General features: G+C 37.3%; 1 protein-coding gene across 2 annotated transcripts in view; it reads right to left on the bottom strand.

Moving 5' to 3' along the window:
• The window catches only part of LOC136858771 (tubulin polyglutamylase ttll-4), a 407,488-nt gene that overhangs the window by 343,458 nt on the left and 41,983 nt on the right, over positions 1-22,047 (bottom strand). For both annotated transcript variants that reach the window (XM_067138563.2, XM_067138562.2), the window contains exons 4-5: positions 19,396-19,463; positions 19,047-19,280 (exon numbers count right to left, since the gene is read on the bottom strand). In XM_067138563.2, coding sequence (XP_066994664.2) covers positions 19,047-19,280; positions 19,396-19,463 — 302 coding nt within the window. The remainder of the gene's footprint in view (positions 1-19,046; positions 19,281-19,395; positions 19,464-22,047) is intronic.

The raw sequence follows: 22,047 nt of genomic DNA on the forward strand, positions 1-22,047 counted from the left end.
CGGTGTCTCCTTTTCTTTCACTCTTGTAGATGTCCTGCTACAAGCACACTCTGCTGCACTAACAAATGCCTTTTTTTAAATTGGCCCACTCCACTTCAGTAACTGGGATTTGTTGCTTCCATCTCGCCTGAAAATCTTCCTGTATATTTTTGTCTTTCAATTTCCATACTTTTATTTTGCTTTCTCTTATCTTTCTTAGTTTTTCCATTTCTCCCCACCGTGATTTTGCCACCACAACTCTCTGGTCCCAATCAAATGCTTCTCCTGGTAAAGCTGTCACATCCATCAACTTTCTGTGATTTCTACTCTCAACCAAAAAGTAAGCAATTACTGTTTTTATTCTTCTGTCACCCCACCCATATCTTGTAATTTTCCTGCTGTTTTTCTTTTGAAACCACGTATTACCCACTATAAGTCCATTCTTTTTACAGAAGTCCACTAGTTCCTCTCCTTTGCGATTCTTTTTCCCCCACATCCATATGGTCCAATGACTTCTTTCTTTCCTTGTTTCTCGTTTCTGACCTGTGCATTCAGATCTCCCATAATAACCACTTCCACGCCTGAAATTTTCTTTTTCTATTTTCTCCAAGAATCCTTCAATATCTTCTTCCCTGTTTCCTGCCTGTGGTGCATACACTTGTATGAAGTCCATCACTTCATTATACTGTCACTAATGGCCTACTTTCTTATAAAACACCTTCACATCAAGGCACTCGACACTTCGAAACAGGCATTCCTTGATGGATATCGTCAAATCTACCATCATCGTGTAACTTCTTGTTCTCAGCACTTGGCAAAATTCAACTCGCCTTCCCAGAATACTCACCACTTTCTGTTGGAAAGAGATATTCCCTAACCACAAATCTTGGTTCGATACTATAACCTTTCAATGGATTTTGAGTCAAAGATGAAGGAATCATTGAAGTTTATGATAGTATGGAAGCTGTTTGAAATCATATGAAAGTATAACGTCCAGTCAATACAGTAGAACCTCGATAATTCGAAATCGGTTAATTCAAAATTTCACCTAATTCGAAGAAGCTTCCGTTCCCGGAAACATGAGGTACTGCTTTGCATGTTATTTAAATTGTTTAATTCGAAATACAGATACAGTAAAACCTCGTTAATTCGAAGTCTTTGGGACTCAAAAATCGGACTTTGAATTACGTGATTTCGAATTAACCGCCAATTCGCAATTCAGAAGTACCAACCCTCGCTGCATTACAAAATATTCTAAGGCCCGTTACTGCATGGAGTTAACCTTGATTCACAGTTTATACCTTTCAAATGCCATGAAAAAAGAACTACTTCCAAAATGTATCCAAGAAGGTGCATTTACAGTATTCAAATAATGCACTTGGATATCTCACTGGCAAACATAACCTCACGCAACGAAAGAAAGAAAAGCACAATTCAAAGACAAGAAATCTATGCTGGCTCCCATGTGCAAGTACTTTATTCATTGAATTACTATACTGTAAGCGTTTTAGATGCCTTGTATTTACACAGAAAGTGCCCGATGTCCTTAAAATCGAACTTTCCGATGACTATCCTTGTACGATTTCCCGCCATGGCACTTCTCTTGCACTTCAGAAATGTAAACACTTGCCGCGTCACAAAGTATTCTAAGACTCATTAATACATGCAATCACCTCGATTCATGGTTTAAACCTTTCAAATGCCATGGGAAAAAACTATTCCCAAGTTGTATCCAACAAGGTGCATTTACAATGTTCAAATAATGCACTTGGGTAAATAACTTACAAACATAACCTCACGCAACGAAAGAAAAATATCACACAATTCAAAGACGAGGATAAATTATGCTGGTTACCCTGTGCAAATGCATTATTTTTTGGATTTCTGTACTGTTTGCATTTTTAGATGCTTTGCACTGGCATGGAAAGTGCCCGACGCCCATAACATTGTGGCTTATCGATGTTTCCTATAACGAGGGGATAAAGTTTCTCGCTTCCATGTGCATTGCAACGCACTACAATGACCCCGAGCCCTCACACTTGTACAATTCCCCGGCTGGCACTTTCTCCTTTAAAACCATATGATCGTTTGGGCTCGCATTAAAATAAAGTAATGCAGTTTCTTCGGCAATGACAATACGAAGTGTGTTAAAAAAAAGACCGAACTTTGTAAATTGCGCGCAAACCCCAACATTGAGCGAGTTGTGACTGTGGCGGTGCCTAGCGGCAACTTCTGACAACAGACCGCTGCTTTCCGCATTCCATTGCCTGCATTATCAGTTGAGTTAGAGCCTCAGATTGCGTGTGTCACATGTTTGTCGAATTCTATAATGCTTGAGGAACAACACGTGAGCGTGAAGTTCTGCATCAAAGTTGGGAAAACGTTTGTGGAAACATTTGAAATGTTGAAGCTAGCATACGGGGAGGAATGCATGAGTCGTACACAATGCTACGAGTGGTTTAAACGTTTCAAAGACGGTAGAACGTCTGTCACTGAAGACCCTAGGCCTGGGCGACCTTCCACATCAACAGACGACCGCCATGTCGAGAGAGTTCGTGAAGTGATTAGTGGAAATCGTCGTTTGACAGTCCGAGAGGTTGCTGATCAGGTGTGCATCAGCGTAGGATCATGCCATGCAATTTTAACCGAAAAACTTCAGATGCGGCGCGTCAGTGCTAAATTTGTCCCTCGTTTGCTGACTGACGATCAAAAAGAGAACCGAGTCAGCATCAGTCAGGAAATGCTTGCTAACGCAGATGCTGATGACAACTTCCTGAAGAACATCATCACTGGAGATGAGACGTGGGTGTACGGTTACGATGTCGAAACCAAAAGGCAATCATCACAGTGGGTGGGGAAAGGTTCTCCTCGACCGAAAAAAGCACGAATGAGTCGTTCAAACATCAAGGTGATGCTGATTGTGTTTTTTGATTGGAAAGGCATTGTCCATCACGAGTTTGTACCCCGAGGCCAGACAGTGAACAAAGAACTGTACCAGAATGTTTTAACGCATTTGAGAGATGCTGTGCGCAGGACGAGGCCTGAACTGTGGGAAAACAAATCCTGGATGTTGCACCCTGACAATGCGCCAGCACATGCCTCTCTCTCGGTCCGCAGTTATCTGGCAAAACACCAAATTCCTGTTGTCCCCCATCCGCCCTATTCTCCCGACTTGGCTCCAGCAGACTTTTTCTTATTCCCCAAATTGAAAACCACCTTGAAAGGACATCGTTTCCAAGACATTGAAGAGATCAAGGAGAATGCGACGAGGCAACTTTGCGCCATCAAAGAAAGTGCATTCCAGGAAGCATTCCAAAAGTGGAAGAAACGTTGGCAACACGCTGTTGATAGTGCAGGGGACTATTTTGAAGGGGGCAGTCTGTGAAATGATGTAAGCTACATAATAAAAGTTTTTCTAGCCACAGTTCGGTCTTTTTTTGAACACACCTTGTATTGTTCGGTGCCTACGAATTTATTGTATGAGCCACGTTTATTTTTTCGTCAACTGTCGGCATCAACCAGTGTTCGCGGATTCTGTTTTCCCGCACACTGCCCGTTGCGTGATATTAACGGCGTTCCTTAAAAGTTTGAATACAAAAGAATTCCGATTTCATTCAACTTAGTAATCATGAAGCGCACTGTAGATCCACCGAAGTGAGTGTAAATGCGGAAAGCTAGGGTACCACTCCACATTCCGGAACACGCGTTCTATTATGACGTGGATAAATTTCGAGTTGAAATTACTCTGTAACATACTACTGTTTTAAAATGTAAAGGCAGTTTTGAATTAAAAGTCTAAATTTCGGTAATGGGGCCGACATTGTACTTCGAATTATGAATTATCCGTATTTCGAATTAAACAATTTAAATAACTTGCAAAACTGTATCTCATGTTTCCAGGAACGAGACCTTCTTCGAATTAGGCAGGATTTTGAATTAACCGATTTCGAATTATCAATGTTCTACTGTAATTCATAATTAGAAGAACAATGTGGGTGCCATTACCAAAATTCAGACTTTTAATTCAGAACTGCCTCAACATTTTACAAAAATAGTATTTTACAGAGTAATTTAAATTCAAAATTTCTAAGCGTCATGAACGAACACATCTCCCGGAACGTACAGGGGTAGCTTTCCACACTTTCACTCACTTCAGTGTCTACAACGTGCTTCATATGTGCTAACTTCAAGTGAAATAGTAATTGTTTTGTATTCAGCATTTTAAGGAACGCTACAAGATCACGTAGCAGGCAGTGTGCAGAGAAACATAATCCGCAAACAGTGACGATGCGACAGTTAGCGAAAAAGCATGGCTCATATAATCAGTTCGTACGCACCGAAAAATATTGTCAGTGCCGATGAAACAGCATTTTTTAGTTTTTTAATGCCAAGCCCAAGCGGACTTACGGTTTTAAAGGAGAGAAGTGCCAGCCGTAAAATCGTACAAGGGTTGGGGACCGTATACTGTGTTGCAATGCACACTTGAAGCGAGAGATTTCCTTCCCTCGCCATATGAAAGTTTGATAAGCCACAATGTTTTAAGGGCATCAGGCATTTTCCGTGCAAGTACAAGGCATCTAAAAATGCAAATGGTACAGTAATCAAGGTGATTGCATGCATTAATGGGTCTTAGGCCCGGTTGTATAAAGCAGTGGATCCTAGATCAAGGAGTAAAACTAATTCCAGATCACGTTGATCCTCAAATTTGTGTGGTATAAACGTTGATCCGAGATCATTTTTCCTTAATCTCGAATCAAAATTGATCCAACATATTCCTTGGATCAAGCCTTGTGATCCGGATCAAGTAGTGTTCTTGTATTGTAGGCCGCATTTATCAACGTGAAAAGAAAAAGGCTTTTGTAGTGAAAAATAGTGCCATAACAATAATCATGGTAAGAAAATTTAAAAAAGAGTCTCTGCATTATTACCGGTATTTAATCTGATGAAGGGATTTTTATCGCGATTCTGTCTTTGAATTACCGTACAGATTTCTGACTTCTCCGATTTTTCTTCGATGACGATAATGAAGAATTTCGGCGGTCTCTTCAAGTATTCCACGAAAGAGGAAACTCATTCTTAGAACTTAGCTACAAAGCTTTTAAAATGAGATTCCGTCTAACCAAACACACTGTTGAGGTTATGAAAGGTAGACTTCGCGACTCTCTAATGAGAAGTTTACTCCAATGTTCCAGGGATTTATGGCCGGTTTCTGGAATGACTTATCTGTAAAAATGCGTGATTTTCAGTGACTTAACATGGTGATACGTTTAAAATGAGTTTCCGAAACAACAGTTATTGTTGCGCAACGACTGGTAACTGCAGCTAGTGCCGTTAGAACTGATTCCAACAAATTAGTTTCGTAAACATTAGTAAGTGATAATGAACTGACTATAATATATTTACAGTCATTCATTGTAGTTTTAACGCCGGGCTGAGTGGCTCAGACGGTAAAGGCGCTGGCCTTCTGACCCCAACGTGGCAGGTTCGATCCTGGCTCAGTCCGGTGGTATTTGAAGGTGCTCAAATACGTCAGCCTTGTGTCGGTAGATTTACTGGCACATAAAAGAACTCCCGCGGGACTAAATTCCGGCACCTCGGCGTCTCCGAAGACCGAAAAAGTAGTTAGTGGAACGTAAAGCAAATAACATTATTATTATTATTGTAGTTTTAACGTGCTTCGGTGTGCTGGAGTTGACAGTATTTCGATTAGTACGTTTACTTCCACGTTATCGCTGGCTTTAGTCACTGATTCCACCTATCTGTGTCAATCTGTCGCAGCTGTTTCGGTTACAATCTCTTCGTAGCATGACGCCTCTACTGCAGATATATCTTCCAATACGGAAAATGAATCATCAAAAAAAACAGAACTCGAATCAAACGGATTTTCATCAGGCTCAAATTGATCTTTTACTGCAGCTATAATGTTAATATTTCTTTCGTCAGACTTTGAATCAGGAGTCCCACCAACAGTTAGTGAACACCCAATCTGAAATTATGGAGTATTTATCATTCATATTTACATTTGTACTAAATAATAAATATCTTAGGTACCGGTATGCATTTAATATAAGCCTGCTGAATAATAAATACAGATTCTTCGTTGTTTTTTTAAATATTATTTTATCTTTTAACCGGTAACGTGAGGTCTCATAGACTCCCAGTCCCACTAAACATAAAATATCTGGACTTCTTGAATTAAAAATCTCGCAGGGAGCTGTAATTTATGTTACCTTCTCATCTGTGGACTTCACGTCAGCAGTTACGAGAGTAATTTTGTCAATGCATGTTGCGAGGTCAGTGTAAGTAAAACATCTCAAATTACTAGTCCGTTGCAGTTATTAAGAAATACGAATCCTCAGTTCGAGGAGTACATTAGGGAACTACTAATGAAAAATGTAGTGGTATGGCTATTTTCCTTTGGCTATTGGAGATTGCAGTTTGTAACGCTTTCGTGTTGTTCAATTTGTACCGTGTACTTGTTTCATTTATATTAGCATTATTTTTGTTTACGCTTGTGTTCTGGATCAGTGAAAAGTGATCTGTTTGGTAATTGCGGTGTATTTGTATAATTTTACTGACGACAACGATCAAGGTGAAATTTAAGACGATGTCTGCGTACTGTGAAAAAGAAAGGGAAAATATAATTTTTTTTGCATTATTATATCAGATATATTCATATTATGAGATATTATTATATGCTGAATCAAATTGATTGAAATAACTGTGTACATGTTTGCAAACCAGTTCTCATTATAGAAAACTTCTGCTAGGGAAATTACTCCTGATTACTACGAATTTCCCACACTGTTTACATCGTTGCCAAGTGAAATGATGATGGATCAAAGTTGATCCGGATCATGAGATCGGAGATCAACGTTATATAACACAACGAGCACCTTGGAAAGGATCATTTTCTGATCTCGAATCAAAATTGATCTCGGATCAGCTATGTTTATACAACCGGCCCTTAGAATACTTCATGACGCGACAAGAGTTACCATTTCTAAATTACGAGATAAGGCGGCCATGGACAAGTGTCATGGCGGGAAATCGTACAAGGATAGTCACTGTACTGTGTTGTAGTACAGACAGACAGAAGCGAGAGACTTTCTCCCCTCGCCATAGGAAAGTTTGATAAGCCACAATGTTTTAAGGGCATTGGTTACTTTCCGTGCAAGTACAAGGCATCTAAAATGCATACAGTACAGTAATAGAACAAAGCTACTTTACATGACAATGAAAAATCATTCAAATGGTTCTTTTTAGAACCAACAGGCAAAGACTTTCGGGCCTACACTTAAAGTCCTTCATCTAAATATATAAGGCATAAGTAAATCCAAATGCCAATACTTGTAGAGAATCCTACGAGATGGAAAAATCGATGTGGTTACCATTCAGGAAACACATGGTGCGGATGAACACCAATTACAAACGAGAGGGCTAATATCGGGATATGATATCGTAGGTGCAACTTATCACCATGCAAATGGTACAGCTACGTATGTCCGTAGTACTATTGAAAATGCCTCATTGCTCGCAGCTAACTCAAAAGACAACATACATAGCGTTATCAAAGTTGGAGATATCACCATCATAAACATCTACAAGCCTCCATCTTCACCATGGCCCTCCCAGATGACTCAGGTACAGGACCATCCAGCCATCTATGTGGGTGACTTCAACAGTCACCATGAAGAATGGAAATATAGTGCCACTGATTCTAATGGAGAAACTCTCATGAACTGGGCTGAGGAACATAATATTCATCTTGTATTTGATGCAAAGGATAGAGGAACATTTAGATCTGCTGCATGGAAACAGGAATACAACCCAGACCTATGTTTTGTTTCCAGTGATCAGAATAATCAACCTCTGCTCACATCACGGAAAGTACTTTAAGATTTCCCACATAGCCAACATCGTCCTGTATGTCTTGAGGTTGGAATGCAAATACCCCTGGTAACTTCTTATCCTCATCCACGATGGAACTTCAGGAAAGCAGATTGGAAAGCGTTCTCGTGTGACCTTGGTAAATATGTTAGATGGATACCACCAACATGGAACTTCAGGAAAGCAGACTGGAAAGCGTTCTCGTGTGACCTTGGTAAATATGTTAGATGGATAACACCAACAAGTAACAATTATGAGAGATTCGTGGGTGCTGTAATTGCCACAGCAAAAAATTCATTTCTAGAGGCTATAGAAAGGAGTATATTCTTGGCTGGACTGATGCAACTGAAAACTTATACCAAGAATTCCTTGCCACTGGTGAACAAGAAATCGGGGATGAACTGCTTCATAATCTAGATAATGCCCGAAGAGAAAGATGGACTGAAACTGTGACATCTATGAATTTCAGAGAATCAAGCAGAAAGGCATGGTCATTGTTACGGAAGCTTGGTGGAGCCACTTCCATCTTTCGTAAAAGTTCTCCAGTTACTCCAAACAAAATTGCAGCTCATATAGTTGATATGTCTAGAACACTGAGAGACAGAAAGCATACAAGAAACATCAAAAAACAAGTCTTAAGTCCACAAGCCCCCCTGAGTCAGAATATACGAGACCATTTAGTGTGCAAGATACTGAGGCAGCTTTAAAAGACATAAAAACTGGTAAAGCACCAGGATTTGATGGGATTTATCCTGAGTTTCTAATTAATTGTGGAGCAAATACGAAATTATGGTTATCTAAGTTTCTAACCTACATTCTTAGAACAGGTAATCTACCTCGCTTATTTAAAATGAGTAAGATAATTGCAATCCTAAAGCCAGGAAAGCCTAATGATGCAACAGAGTGCTATAGACCAACAGCACTGCTTAGTGTATGCTATAAATTACTTGAAAGGCTAATCTTGAATAGAATTGCTACAAAAGTGTTTGAAACAATCCCTATTGAACAAGCAGGATTCAGGCCACAAAGAAGCTGTGCTGACCAAGTCTTGTCACTAACTACCCTCATTGAAGCAGGATTCCAGCAAAGACTAAAGACTTCAGTAGCATTTATTGACTTAAAGGCAGCTTACGACACAGTATGAAGAGATTCCATGTAGGAGTCTGGCTCATCTTATAAATAACATGTTGAGTGACAGAACATTTCGTGTGGTCATGGGGGATGAAATCAGTAAACCCAGCAAACTAAACAATGGACTCCTGCAAGGTTCAGTGCTTGCCCCACTCTTGTTCAGTTTACATATTTCAGATATACCCTCCACGAGATCCAGGAAATTTGGGTATGCAGATGACTGGGCTCTTGCCACTAAAGACGAATGCTTCGAGCAGACAGGAGAAACGTTGACAAAAGATCTCTCTGCTTTAGGAAAATACTTTTGAAAATGGAGACTCCAACCAAGTATGAGTAAAACAGAAGTTTCTTGTTTTCATCTGAACAACCGAATGGCTTCAAGGGACCTCAACGTATACTTCGATAACACTCTCCTCCGCTATAATACACACCCCAGATATCTAGGTGTTACACTAGACAGAACACTGTCATTCCAAGAACATCTGAGAAAGAGCACTGCCAAGATTCAGACACGTAACAACATAATTCGAAAACTGTGTGGTTCTTCTTGGGGTGCACATGCAACTACTCTGCGCTGCTCAGCTCTAAGTCTGGTTTACTCTATTGCAAAGTATTGTGCCCCCATCTGGATGAACAGTCCTCATGTGAAGAGAATAGATGTTCAGTTTAATGATACAATGAGAATGATCAAAGGCACGATCAGACCAACTCCAATTCAATGGTTGCCCGTACTAAGCCATATTCCTCCACCCCACCTCCGTAGGTGCATTGCTCTGATGAATGAATACAACAAGATCCAGAATAATCAAAGATTGCCCATTTATGAGGATATCCTCCACCTACACATAGACTTAAGTCAAGACGTCCACCCATCTGCACGGCGGAGAACCTTATAGCCAATAATTTCAACCTGACTGAGAGATGGTCTAATGAATGGAGACAATTTGCTCCAGCAGAATCCTTAGAAATGCCATGCATTACACAGAAGGGTCCTGGCTTTGAACAACCTCGGAAAGTATGGTCCGAGATAAACCAGATCCGGACCAACCATGGGTGTGGGTGTGTGTGTGTGTGTGTGTGTGTGTGCGTGTGCGCGCGCGTGCAGATCTGCTGTATAAATGGAGGAAAAAGTCATGATCCTGCTGCGACTGTGGTGCTGAGAGGCAAACTGTGAAGCATATCACACAAGAATGCCCACTGAGACGTTTCAATGGAGAAACAAATGAATTTTTCCTGGAGACGGCACAGGCAATTACCTATGTAAATAATGTAGATATAGATCTGTAATTTATTGTACTGTTGATGTATATGCCATACGATAAATAAATAAATATAGGGGAACCAGTATAGATTTCTCCTCATCTTTGAATCATTTTTATCCCTTTTTTAAAAATTTTACTGCGTGAGGTTATGTTTGCTGGTGCATTATCCAAGTGCATTATTTGAATACTGTAAATACACCTTGTCGGATGGATACATTTTGGAAATAGGTTTTTTAATTTTCCATGGCATTTGAAAGGTTTAAACTGGGAATAAAGGTTAACTGCATGCAGTAACGAATCTTAGAATGCTTTGTGAAGCCGCGAGGGTTGGCATTTTTTAATTACGGTTTGGCAGTTAATTCGCAATCACATAATTCGAAGTACAATTTTTGTGTCCCAACTACTTCGAATTAAGGAGGTTTTACTGTATACGTCCAGACACATTCATAATTTGAAGTAAGATACTCAACTGAGTGGTAAGCTTAAATAAAAATTAAATATATGAAAATTCATAAGCTCAAAACCCCGTGGTATCTAACAAATTCACGCCTAGAAGTTTAATATTGAAGTACAATCAACTACTGTTGAATGAAAAGGACTATATTTGACGGCAGAGTAAACTGATTTCTTATGCACAACGTTTAGTTCCGATAACAGTTTATACCAATCACAAAGTTTACACAAGGAGTAATTTTAATACCACCTATTCAATACAATTTATACCACTATTGTGTGATCATATACACATAGAAATTACTAGAATTTTAAAGGTACATGTTTCGCCCACTATTTATTGGGCATCATCAGCCTCGTTCAATCTTAAAACACACACTGGTCTGAGGAATCTTAACAATTCACAAAAAACGTATTGATGAACACTTACAGGTGTTGATACTGTGGTTGCATAATGATTACAGCACAAAAGTATTGAAAAAAATAGATACATATACAAAAATCACTTTGAAAAATTAAAACGTTTGTCTAAAAGTAATTGTGTCACATTGTATTTTAAAAATAATCCATGTCTGACACTGAAATGGATCTTTTTGATAAAAAGCTTGAACAATATATATCACGCCTGGGGAATAGATTATCAAAACCAAGGCTTCACAGGATAAGAATAATACAGTTAAAATATACAGTATTTGATGAAGTTGAAGGCTAATATTTAAAATTAGGATGAAAATACGTAGTCGAATTAGGGGCGGTATAGATTAAGACATCTTGGAATGTTGGATAAAAATCATAATCGAGAAGCACTAAAAAACATTGAAGAATTTAGGCATAGATATCAAGGATAATTTAATAAAAAACCACCTATTCAATACTTTCCACGTTTAATGTGGTTATTATCTACATGATTTTATGTAGACTTATTTAGGTCAGGTACATGTTTCACCCATTATTTTGGGCATCTTCAGCCTGTATACAACCTTTAGGTCAAGGTTTGGGACCTTTTTAACCAATATAAACATACCAATATATACACTATATACAATATATACAAACATTAATGAACCCTTAAGATGGGTAACATAAGTTAATACAGTTAAGTTTTTTGGTCCTAATCTAATATGAAAAATGTCCAAAACTAAAATGGATCTTCTTATTGGGGTTTATGTGACCCCTATATCATATCATGTTCTTGACGTACCGTGTCTGTTGACAGGATGTGTCGTCAACAATAAGTGGAGATTTGAACTGATTGTTGATTGTAGGTTGGTCAAGATTGAAAATATAAATTTAAATTAAATGTGTTTTAACTTGGCAGTTCTATTCTGGTTAACTTAAAATGTTCAAAATAAAATGAAATGGATCTTCTTTTTTATCATAAGTCTTGAGAAAGGGTGATATTAAAACTGGGGCTTATTTGACCCACGATTTTCATTTTCGTGTTCTTGACGTAACTAATATTTAAATGTGTTGTCATGCACAAGTGGAGATTTAAAAAACCAATTGTTGTAGGTAGACTGGTCAAGAACGTTGTGAATGAAACTGTTAGCGTCTTGACTTTGGGTCTCATGTAACGTCAAGGAATTGACAAGAGTACAATATTAAGCTGTTTCATAGTTTTAGGCTGCTGCTTAATTGAGAAGGAACATCCTAGACACTTGATACAGTCTTGTATGAATATTGTTCCCGTTGATGTGTTGCTTGGTCTTTGGGAGGGATCTTAAGAATATTTGTTCAATTAATACTAGATGGACCTGTCTGTTCCGGCAGCACCTGTCTTATCAACATTTCTACTCCTGGTGTTGCCCAAAATAATGGGTGAAACATGTACCTGACCTAAATAAGTCTACATAAAATCATGTAGATAATAACCACATTAAACGTGGAAAGTATTGAATAGGTGGTTTTTTATTAAATTATCCTTGATATCTATGCCTAACGTCATCTTCAATACAGAACAATAATGAGAGTTATTACTTGTAAATTGAAGAACTTGTCGAAAACGCTGCTAAAATTATCCAAATAGAAGAGGGTAGGTCAAATGACAAATTCGTGTAACCAGAAAATGCCTCATGTAGACGTGGAAGTCCGTAGTAAATAATGTTATAATTTCATTCTTAAGATGTACCGTATCAAATTATTAGAATTAAAGAACCACCTTTCCAATACACAAAATCTTTATAATTAGGATGAAACCATTTAATCACAAATTGGACATGTTTCACTCAACTTTGTGAGCATCATCAGCAATAGTTAACATAAATCATTGGTGGGTCAGGGCCCTGATCCTGGTGTATATCACAAAAGAATGTCTAATATACATTGATAAAAATATATAAATTTAAAACTTTAAAATAATCAATAAGATTATTTATGTCTACTAAAACTCCTATTCTAAATTCGTTAACAAAAAAGTATCAGCTGCAATAAGCAATCAGTTTTGGAGAAAAAACTAAAACTCCTCAAGGATTCACAAACAAAATCCGTCAACTCTCACAGAATGAATAACTCACATGCACCCCAGTTAAATAACATTCCCTCCACGATCAATCTATCCAATACCACACTCTCTAGCAGTGAAATGGACCTCTTGAATAAAGGCATGAAATTCAACTGGCCCAACTCCAATAAGTCTGACGACCTCATTACCAATATTGCTGAGGCTGAATCTAGTATTTTAAAACTCCCAATCGAACATCGAAATGACGTGAAATACGAAGTAAAGAAGAATCTCCCCTCTTTAGTTAAAGAATTGAATTCTAAGTCAATATCAAACTTTAACAAACAGATAACCGAACTTAAGTGCAAAATCAATAACAACAATATTATAGTCACAAAAGCAGACAAAGGTCCCACAACGGTACTAATGAATAAAGATGAATACATTAGCAAAACCGAAAACTTCTTTTCCGTTGAAACCTATAATATAGTGGAAAAAGACCCCACTTTAAAAATCCAAAGAGACCTTAAGAACCTGTTAAAGAAGTCTTCTTTTCTTTTACAAGAGTGCGAACAACAAAAACTTACCATAATGAACCCTAAATTACCCACAGCCAGAGCTTTACCAAAAATACATAAACAAGAGATTCCAATGCGCCCCATTATAAATTGTAAAAATAGTCCCACATATAACGTTTCAACATTTTTGCATCGTTTCCTGTATAAGCATTATAAATTCAACAATAAAGCCTACATAAAGAATTCCGTAGATTTCTGTAACAAATTGTCCACATTCAAACTAACAGATAATCACGTTATGGTATCTTATGACATCACTAACATGTATTCAAACATACCCGTATTTGACACAATTAAAATCTTAAAATCTAACCTTATGAAACAAAACAATCTAAGCAGATACGAAATAGACGATTTTATTAATTTATTGAAATTTGGACTTAACAATAACTATTTCACATTTAATCATAAAATATATCATCAAAAAGGATTAGCAATGGGCGACCCAATTTCTGGCATTCTTGCCAATATCTTTATGGACAATATGGAAACCAAATTAATAACTGATAAAATTAACGGCGTAAATCTATGGCTGAGATTTGTGGATGATACATTCGTTATCATAGATAAACAATTGAATAATAGCGACAACGTACTCAGGCTTCTTAACAACCTTAACCCTAGTATTCAGTTTACTAAAGAGGACAAGATCAACAACTCCCTAAACTTTTTAGATTTAACATTGACTAGAGATAAAGATGAGTTCACTTACCAGATTTACAGGAAACCATCTGCCGCCCCTATAACAATAAAAAGCGAATCCTTGCACCCTCACTCCCATAAGCAAGCTACATTTTACAGCTTGATTCACAGGGCCATGAACATTCCCCTTTCTAAAGCTAATCGAGATAAAGAAATACGTTTCATCAAAGAACTAGCCATGATGAATGGTTTTAAACCTGAAATGATCACCAGAATCATAGGTAAAATTAAACTAAAGAATTCAACTACACTAGTTCCCAAAAAAACCAAAAGAACAAATTTCGCTACTTTTACTTTCACCAACCCAGCTATTCATAATGTCACTAAACCATTAAATAAACATAATATTAACATCGCATACCGAACCTATAACACCAACCGTAATATATTTTTCAATTCTAATTCCGTCAATACAATTTACGACAAATACTCAAACTCGGGAATATATAGACTTAAATGCACACAGTGCAATTTTTCTTATACAGTGAAACCTCGATTCTCCGTTTTTCGAGGGACCATGAAAATAAAACGTACAACACGGGAAAACGGAAAATCCGGGAATGAATGAAAACCATCAACAATTTGGCTAAACATCACAAAAATTAAATATGTATAATTATAATCTTACAAAAACTCCTAAACCAAACCAAACTACAGCTCCAGTGGGACTTTGCCTGCCAAGCGACCGCTGCTCAGCCCGAAGGCCTGCAGATTACGAGGTGCGCATGCTCAGTGCGACGAATCCTCTCGGCAAATATTCCTGGCTCTGTAGATCGGGGTCACAATCTCACCATTAGATAGCTCCACAATTAAAGGTATTCACGTAGGCTGAATGGACCTGGAACCAGACTTATATCCAGGTAAAATTGCCTGACCTGGTCGCAATCGAACCCGGGCCCTCTGGATGAGAGGCGGGCATGTTAGACCGCGAAACTGCATTAATTATCGGTACGCGAGTTCAAAATCTCGGTACTTTATATTCAATTTTACAGGGGAATCTTAGTCAGTTTCCCGTGAAAACTTCGGTCAGTTCAGCAACTTTGATTAGGCTAGCCAAACTTCGAAAAATCTAATAACGCCAAGCCAAACGACAATTGACCACAAGTAGTTTTTAATTCTCTCATCTAATAAAATAAAGCACATTAGATACAAAAGCACCCAAAATGATGGCAAAATCCGTTCATTTCTTAATCTTTCATTGTAATTTGGTCTCCGGTATACTGTTCGTAGTCCGTTTCTGGAAATCTCGTACCGTGCAAATTAGGCCTACATCGACTTTTAAAGGTTATGTTGAACTCGAAAACATGGTTTCGAATGTAAGTATCGATTCTTAAAAGTTCTCGAATGCATTATATTCAATTCTGCACGTCACACATCCAATCAAATTGGAAAGATAAAAGAAATGTAAAAACTTCAGAAATTACGGTTATTTGTGACCTTGAGGTCATCTGGAAAGCGTGCTCGCTGCACATGTCAGTACGAGTTTGAAATGATACCAACCATTTAAAATGTAACATGCGCAAATAAAACGACTGCAGTTTTTGGTATTTTAACACGAAAACGTAACATTCCCAGTCTTACATCACGACCTAAACAGTAATAGGCAATCCCAAGACCTCCCATGGCTTTCTTTTCTTTTTTTTTTTTTTTTTAATGTAGGGTGCAACATCTGTTTTGGTCTCGCTAACATATCATGTACGATAATATCAAAAGGTACTGAATTTGTGTTAAGAAGGAGCAGTTTCGATTCCTGCCTGAAAGCCCAGTTACTCTGCAGTGCCCTGAGCAAAGTGCCGAAAACCTCTTCGGCAGTATGATCGAAAAAATGTAAAAAATATAAACATCTAACCCTGGACATAATATGGACGTTTTATAAGTGCGAACATATGACGAAACTCGTTCCGTCATCATGCAGAGCTGTCGAAATGCGCAGTGTCTCCTTGCAATTGTTGTGGGCATCCTCTGCTTTATGATTTTCCGAGATTCTCCAAACAATACCACCCGAATGCGATGCTAAGATGGTCTCTTATGCAAGTTCACCGCCGATCGCTTTTCTAGTACCGGTACAGTACTTGCTTTAATTATCGCAGTGACGGGGAGTTAACGCCAAGATCCATAAATATGCCATAGCCGTCCTTTCGTGAGATACAGTTTATTAAAAAACGATTGATCAAGGATTTAGCATTGATGGGACTGGAATTTCTGGACGGTTGATCCGGGAAAGCGTTTCTTCGAGGAACGGATAATGCGGGACTTTTACAACGTGATTTAATTACGATGCTCGCGGGACCACGTAATTTGAACGCATATTCCGGGAAAACGTATTTTCCGAGAACGGATAATCGAGGTTCCACTGTATAGGGCAAACTGGCCACAGTTTTCAAATAAGATATTTAGAACATTATAATGCCCTGAAACACAGAAAGCATTCTGCTATGAGTATTCATATGAGAGACACAGGGCATAACTTCAGTACTATCGATCAAGATATGCAAATACTCAAATACGTAAATAAAAGCAGTCTAATGACCGTGTATGAAAATGTTTATATTTCATTGGACCAATACTTCAATAAGGATAGTAATTTAAATGAGGTATCGGATATTAACAGCCCCATAATTGAGCAAATCCCCAAATTAATTGCTAAATTCGGAATTAATGCTAATAATTTCCTGAAGATTTTCCATTATAAACATGCTTTTAATCCTCCCGTAGCAACAGCAGCAACAGACATTCTTTTGTGATATACACCAGGATCAGGGCCCTGACCCACCAATGATTTATGTTAACTATTGCTGATGATGCTCACAAAGTTGAGTGAAACATGTCCAATTTGTGATTAAATGGTTTCATCCTAATTATAAGGATTTTGTGTATTGGAAAGGTGGTTCTTTAATTCTAATAATTTGATACTCTGAACTCCAATATGGTTGAAAAGAGAAATGAGATTTATAAATTGTAAGATGTACCGTATCGATACAACACTAGAAGTAGCAACTTCAAACAGACTAACGCTGCAAATACATTAGGACATACGTTAACATATGTAATAGTTAAATACAATATTTTTTGTGCTGTAATCATTATGCAACCACAGTATCAACACATGTAAGTGTTCATCAATACGTTTTTTGTAAATTGTTAAGATAACCCAGGCCAGTGTGTGTTTTAAGATTGAACGAGGCAGATGATGCCCAATAAATAGTGGGCGAAACATGTACCTTTAAAATTCTGGTAATTTCTATGTGTATTTGACCACACAATATTGGAATAAATTGTACTGAATAGGTGGTATTAAAATTACTCCGTGTGTAAACTTTGTGATTAGCTATTTTCAATACAGAATAATGACGAGATTAATGGTTTGTAACAGTTTATACGACGGAGACCATGGACTGAAGTAAATATTATGAATGATACATGTCAAATTCACCTTCATTTGCACTATTCATACATTATCTGACTACTATGAACATCTACAAGTGGTCGAGAATTTGTTTATGAAACAATCAATTAGGACACAATTGAAGAAAACGATATGAATTATTTGTTGCATTCCATAGTTAGATTCCCCGATCGTGAGAGTAATTTATGTCAAGGAGAATGTTCCTCGAATATCAGAAATATTAAAAAGGAGGTTATATGGCAATAATTTATTCCCAAGTATAAAAATGCATGCAATTTTATTATTGTTATTATAGAATAGGGTTTTGTTTTTATTAAAAAAACAATGAGAGAAGGAGAATGAGCATCGATATTGACAAACATACACGAATGAGATGAAAGCTGGTTGCATTCTGACAATCTGTATAGTTATTATACGCTAATAAGAAAAGTAAATTGTAAAGATATACAGCATAGCTTTTATTGGAAAAAAAAAAAAACAAGGCGAGTGTTGTACCAAAACATTAATATATCTGTTTTGGTGTGTGATACTGTACTAATCGTATTATGTAATTTGCAGGTTTCATGATATCAAGTCGGATGGAAAATTGTTATACTGAGATATCCGCCAGTATGGTCATGCCAAACAAGAACGAAAGGCAAGATGACCTATTCTGACGACCTCCATTTTTATCAAAGGAGTCTCCAAAGAACTTTTATTTGTGCTTATTGTCAATGTTTTTCTTTTCAGTTCTTTATTTATACAGCTGAAGAGGACCACTAAGTGGTCGAAACATGTCCTGTAAGTTTTAATTTTATTCAATTTTGCCTGAGGCATTAACAAAGTATCGATTAGGTGGTTATTTATACTTACTTCTTGTATTAACGGAGTTAGGATTGACAAAATACGACTGAGTTTGGAAGAGAGTACCAGAGATTTTTGATGCAATTTTTTTTTTCCTTTAATCCTGTTGTGTAATTTATGTTTTTGTCTGTTTCCTTACAGGAAAAATGTACACACTTATTTTCTACAAGGGAGTGTTACGTAAGGATATGCTGTATCACATCAGTGTCAGCAGTTAATACCTGGTCACATTCTGGCAACAATGACCTGCTGAAAGATGAACTGTCAAGTAGGAAGCAACAAATACCTTCTAGGAAAAGCATTAAACTAAGGATCTCTAAATGGATTAATCTCATATTTAAATAATCCTCAATATTCCTTACCTTTGGTGTCGTGCATTGAAAAGCTTATGTACGGAGGAACATGAGAAAAGAGGCTCGCCCGGAGACATGATGGAAATTGCTTTGATTTTCCTGCTGTATCAGAAGCTGGTAATGAACCATTATGCTGCTCTTTGTTATCATTTAAGGAGATGGAGCCTAAAGTTTCTCCAACAACAGACGGAGTATTTGAATCACTTGACAAGGTGGTCAAGCTGCTCATCACAGAATGGTCATCTAGATTTTTTTTTTAAAGAGATGAACAAGAGAAAAATATTAAACCCCAAAGATCTAAAAAACAAAATTTAATAAACTTAATACACACATAATTTAAAACAGATCTAGAACTTACCTTCTTCGCTATCCTCCCCTGGTTCTCCTTTGCTATCACCATCTTCTGCACTGCCATATGTATGATCACTGAAAAATGCATTTATGTGGTGCTAAAATCTATATTCAGACTTTTAAAAACAAGAAGTTTATTTCAAACCAATGTTTGTCATCTTCTCTTCACACAAATACATGCGTACATATGAAAAATTTATCAGCAGACCTATTCCAAAACACTGTACGAAGTTAAATATATCCCAAAATACAATACACATATATTTTTTTAAATATTCATATCTGTTGCCTTCATGAAGTGATTATGGTCTTAATCAAGGTGCACCTGGTGTGAAAATGGGAAACCACAGACAACAATCTTCAGGGCTGGGGTTTGAACCCACTATCTCCCAAATTCAAGCTGACAGCTAGGTGACCCAAATCTCATGGCCAACTCGCTCAGTGCCAATGGACTCACATTAACAACAAAAAAAGCGTTTTCACAACTGAGAATCTTGCCTACACTTTGTTTTTCCAAGGTCTGGACTGACAGACATTGGAAGGAATATTTTGAAAATCTACTCAAAATCTTTCAGACAACAACAGATCATTGCATTCAATGAAATGATTATGAAGATGATAAAATCATGCCTGAGGTAATGGAAAGAGTAGTAAATAATCTCTAGTGTCAAAGCAGCAGAAGTTGGCAAGAGTCAATCAGATGCAGTGGAAAGGCATGAAGAAGATAACTCTAGCAAGAAACAGGATAACGATGAGATTTGGGGAAGATGCCATTTGACTGAACAAAAGAACAGGGAGGATAACAACAACTATTGAGGTATTTCTTGCATCAGTATAACAAGCAGACAGTTAACAAGCATTCTGGAAAAGAATGTGCAATCTCTGATAACAGAATAACTCCTGCCTATTTCGGCTTCAAAGGAGTCGATTGGAATAATAACAATAAGTTAATTTATTAATTTGACCACCTAATCAATACAATTATTATTCCAATTCCAATCAAATATCATCAACACGGATCAAAAATTATATTTATCACATGTAATAATTCAAAGGAGTTAGTCGGAACACATCTTAAATGTATGACAAGAAACTGAAAAATGCTCCAAGAGGAATAGACAGTTATGGCAATGTTTTAGATGTTTAGAGAAGATGTAACACAAAACACCAAGGAAAACTACCTTGGCCAAACTTAGGTATTATGGGATCAAGGTAGTTTATGAACAGTATTCGAAGACATTAGATGTTGATCATCAGACTGCAGTGAAGGTTGATAACAGGAAGAGTTCTTGGTTTGAAGTGTTTATAGGAATCAGGTAAGGCTATTCTTTCAATGTTCATATCTATATTCAACATTAATTACTTCATCAATTTTCAAAGCCAGTTTCCTGGGTGAGGTGTACAAGTGCTTGCCATCTCTTCCTGTCTGCATACATCAACTGTTCCAGGACGTCTTCCCATCCGAAACCTCTCTCCTCCACATCTGACTTCACAGTCTCTATCCAGCATTTCCTTGGCCTTCCCCATGATCTCTTTCCCTGGATAGTAAGGTAGAAGTATTTTCTGACAGATCTCTCGCTCTCCATTCTCATATTGTCCCCATACCAATTAAAGTCTACATTTCTTTATTACAATGATATAGGAACCTCAATGTCAGCTACTCTCCTATTTACTTCATTCCTGAGTTTGTCCTTTCGAGTAATTTGATTCATAGTTCTAATGAATCTCATTTTTGTTCCCCGAGTTCTGCTGTAGTCTTTGTTTATTAGAGTACATGCCTCTAATCCATATGTGAGAACTGATACGTAGAGGCTCCTGTTTTTCGCAAAGCACGAGATACTTTAAGGTTAAGTTTCAATATTCCACCTTTACAATACCATAAGTTTATTGTTTATTTATTTAAACAACATTATTAAATAATACGGGACATGTTTCGTCTAACTTGTAGACATCATCAGCCGTAAGATATTCAAGAAAAAGCTTTAAAAAGGACAAGGACAGAACAAACACAATAAAATAAATCGGTTGTCGAACACGTCAATCAAAATAGCGAGGATGTTCAAGATTGTTTCAAGTACAAACATTCAAATCCTGTTGATGAAAAAAACTTAAATTCGCACACATGAGAACGATATAGTAAAGCTTGTTGTTAAAATTCTTCTTGAGTGTGCCGTTGATATGCAGCAATCAGGTGCGTCGGCAAAAGCTGATAATGAAGTGTATAATGTTATTTGTAGCAGAAAAAAGACAATCATGTGTAGGGAGTCCAGAGAGAAGATGTATAAAACGTCGTATTGATGCAAAGTTGACATTTCTTATTAAAACTAGGTGGAATATCAGATCGTATGACGTACGTAACGTAAAAATACAGTGAAATTAAGTAAGCTGGTTTAAAAATAGAAGATGTGGCACATCTGATTACCTGCGTTTTCGCTTCTCAAAGAGTAATTAGTGGTGTTTTTTTTTTCTCTGACTGAGGATGAATTATGGAGGACGTGTGTGATGGGAGCCGGTGTGAGGCAAAATTAGGGGAAGGTTGGAATCAATAGACGGGAAGCGATCATATGGAAGTTTGTTTGAATGTTTGTCGAAATAGGAACTGTTGAGTAATGCCTCAAAAATTATGTTCATAGTTTCTGAAAACTTATTTAAATTATGA

The sequence above is a fragment of the Anabrus simplex genome, chromosome 1, assembly GCF_040414725.1.
Source record: "Anabrus simplex isolate iqAnaSimp1 chromosome 1, ASM4041472v1, whole genome shotgun sequence".
In the NCBI taxonomy this organism is placed as follows: domain Eukaryota; kingdom Metazoa; phylum Arthropoda; class Insecta; order Orthoptera; family Tettigoniidae; genus Anabrus; species Anabrus simplex.